The sequence below is a fragment of the Rutidosis leptorrhynchoides genome, chromosome 3 (genome assembly GCF_046630445.1).
Source record: "Rutidosis leptorrhynchoides isolate AG116_Rl617_1_P2 chromosome 3, CSIRO_AGI_Rlap_v1, whole genome shotgun sequence".
Taxonomy (NCBI): domain Eukaryota; kingdom Viridiplantae; phylum Streptophyta; class Magnoliopsida; order Asterales; family Asteraceae; genus Rutidosis; species Rutidosis leptorrhynchoides.
The window spans coordinates 71,711,160-71,714,366 of record NC_092335.1 but is presented as its reverse complement, the minus strand read 5'-3'; the positions used below and the strand labels follow the sequence as shown (position 1 = coordinate 71,714,366).

Genomic DNA, 3,207 nt, shown 5'->3' with positions numbered 1-3,207 from the left:
GTACACCCTACATGTAGTGGTTCGTCACTCTCTAACTATCATCCACTTCTTTCTTTTCTCTTTCTTCGGTCAAAACAAAATTCCGAAAAATAAAATAGAATAAACACAAATAGAAAAGAGTTATCACCACTATTATACGTCATCTTAACTTCCGGCGACTTTGATAAACTGATTATTAAAACTATATAACTAGTTTATTATATCTTGGCTTTATTGTTGCTTAGCTAACTTGATCTGTTGGTGACATTTGAAGGATTAATGGTTGGTGTCAAAGTAGATCATGGTTGATGTTTGGAAGTTAATGAATTTAAGGACCTTCTATGTAAAGATTTAAAGAAGAAAGGATTACTGAAGTCATAATATAGCGGATGGAAGGGATTATTTGTCATGGTTGAAGATCTGAGGGGGCTGTATGTAATATTTTCTAATCTGGAAAATATATATATACCCTTTTCTTAATATTTCCGAATAACTTTCTAGGGTTTTCTAGGGTTTTCAGATTTCTATCGATTCATTCAGTTTTCATCGTGTTTGAACACCGATCTGTTGTAACTATGGCCGAAGAACGGTACACCAGAGCGAAAATTTCAGTTTGGTGGGATATCGAGAACTGCAAAGTACCAAAAGACTGTGAGCCGGATTTGATCGCAGCAAATATAAAATCTGCGTTGGAAAATTTGGGTTATTTTGGGCCCATATCTTTTCAGGTATACGGTGATTTCTGTGATAAAGAACGGATCCCTGTGAATGTTCAAATAGGCCTTAGTGATACTAGAGTCGAATTAAACCATGTGCCTCGAGGTACGTGATTATACTTTGTTGCTTTAATAGTTTCAGCACTTAATTGTGATAACATCCTTTAGTATAAACACTATTAAGTAGATGTGTTTATTGTTATGAGCCCTAGAGATTGATTATTGTTATGATTTTGTTGATGCATCATTCCAGTTGTACTATTCTGTAGTCTGTACTAGTATTTATCATCTATCTAACTATTTGATAGTTACAAATTTGACATTTGTTAATGCTTTTATTTTAAAATATCAAATGAATGGTTTGGAAATTGAAATGTTAGTGTTGTTATGCACTTTTGATTTGTCACTTCTTTCATTAATGCTGTTTTTAGGGCATTGTGTTTGTACATTAACATTTCAGCTCTGTATTTAAATTATTTTTGTTAGGTAGTTGAGTTTAGCAGCAGCTTTTTTTTTATAAGAATTATAATCATCTTGCATTCTTGCAGTTTTGTTGTAAAACGACAATCCTACTTGCAAATAAGAACTTTTAGACGTTTCTCAAATCTCACTATTCTGGGCAAATTATAACAAGTGATTGTTTTCTGAATCAAGCTCATAAAGTCTTACAAATTTGATCTGGTGTATATAGCTTTTGTTTATGATACAAATGCTGTAATCTTGAAACCGGAATCAATTTTTATTTTTATTAATCTATGTAATAAGTGAAAAGTTGCATTTTATTTTATATTCAGAGTGTTATTTATAAGTTGTTAGAGTTGGTTATAAGTAGAAAAAAAAGTTATGTACGCTTTCAGTAAGTAATGTAAATAGTAGACCATTGCTTGACTTTAAATCTGTATATTAACATGTTTCTATTAGTGTTCTTGGCAACTATGAAAATGTTTTGGGAATTTTGATTTGATGGTGTGCTGCTCGTTTAATAGTTGGTTGGAACCAGTTCGAGTTAAAGAAAATCCCATAAATGGAATATCTCCTTAGTTTTTCTTTTTACCTTTTTTCTCAAATATGATTACGTTGTTTCAATGAACTGCAAGTGTAATGTCTACTACAATCACCCTTTTCTTAATTTATGTTTCATTTATTTTTTGTTAACATACCGAAGATAATATGTTACGATTTACATTGATTTGAATGTAATCTTATAGTCTTTTTTTATTGATTAATAGGTTCAAAAGACAATGCAATGTTGCTGGACATGGTCTTTTGGGCTTTTGATAACCGCGCCCCAGGCAATATTCTGTTCATTTCTGGTGATCCTAGCTTCTCGGCCGCTCTACATCGCTTAAGATGGAGGAAGCATAATATTCTTGTAGCTGCTCAACCTCATGCATCTGAGGGTCTCGTTGCCGCAGCAAACCACGTATGGGAATTTTCTACTCTTTTAGCTGGAGGACCACCATTAACAAATGCTGAATCACCTAAACCATCATCTCTCTCACCTTCAGCAAATGTCGAAGGGCCAATACGGGTAATTTTAGATGCATTGAGAACACTTGAAGTTGAAAAGATAATGCCCGACTTTGAAAACATAGTTGACTGCATTCGATACGGGGATACTAAACAGAGTATTGACGTGAAGGAGGTCTTAGACAGTGCCGTTGAGCAGCAGCTGGTAGTGAAACACTGTATCGGTTCACTAAGGTTCTTTTCTGGTAAAGATCAAGGTTTATGGGAGGTTGTACACCCTATAGGTAGTGACATCTATGATTACTCACAACAAATATGGGATGAGCTGCAAGAGTTTTTAACAACTAATGATGGGCGCTGTGCTATAGAAGCCTCTAGTTGCAGGTAACATTTCTTCTCCTTCAAGTTATAGTTTGTAACAAATTTGTGTTGACCATTGCATTATCTGGACGTTGATGAATTTTGTTTTTGTTTTGGATAATATAGATATGAGGCAGCAAGTATTATAAAGAGATCATGCTTAAAAGAGACTACTTTGGGTGAGATATTTCAGATTCTTGATTTGGCAATCAAGGTAAAGAAGTGGATCAGACATCATCCATCAGGATGGCAACCTGTTACTGTTACTGTTCCAGAGACCATGTTGTTATCAGATCCATAGAAGGCGGCCTATTAGTAATTAGGTTTAGAGGAGGATATCACTTACTGTGGTCAGCCAGAAACTTTGGTAGTACATACTAATCAGGATTGACAATTTGACATGGATAGAAAATTTTGTGCACTGTATGCATTGTGGGGTATATGGCAACTGTGTTAAAAAAGTATTATATCCCCCCGTTCATTTTGTAGTTACATGAAAATCATACGATCTGTTAGTCCAAAATATGGTGAGAGTTTTTAAAATTGTTCAACTTATGGATAGATGGACCAATTTTGATAGGCTGTTTTTGTTTTGCAAGGTAAACTTCTCGTGAGATATGCATCCGTTTATTTATATGGGGCTTGCAGGTTGTGTTCAAATGAGTTAAACAGAAAAACTTTT

The 3,207-nt window shown here is 34.3% G+C and overlaps 1 protein-coding gene across 1 annotated transcript; it reads left to right on the top strand.

Annotated features, from left to right (window-relative positions):
* The first annotated feature begins 506 nt into the window (after positions 1–506).
* LOC139896314 (uncharacterized) lies at positions 507–3,207 on the top strand. The gene is made up of 3 exons (XM_071878936.1): positions 507–801; positions 1,925–2,549; positions 2,652–3,207. The coding sequence occupies exons 1-3, from the start codon at positions 555–557 to the stop codon at positions 2,824–2,826; spliced, it is 1,047 nt and encodes a 348-aa protein (XP_071735037.1). The 5' UTR covers positions 507–554; the 3' UTR covers positions 2,827–3,207.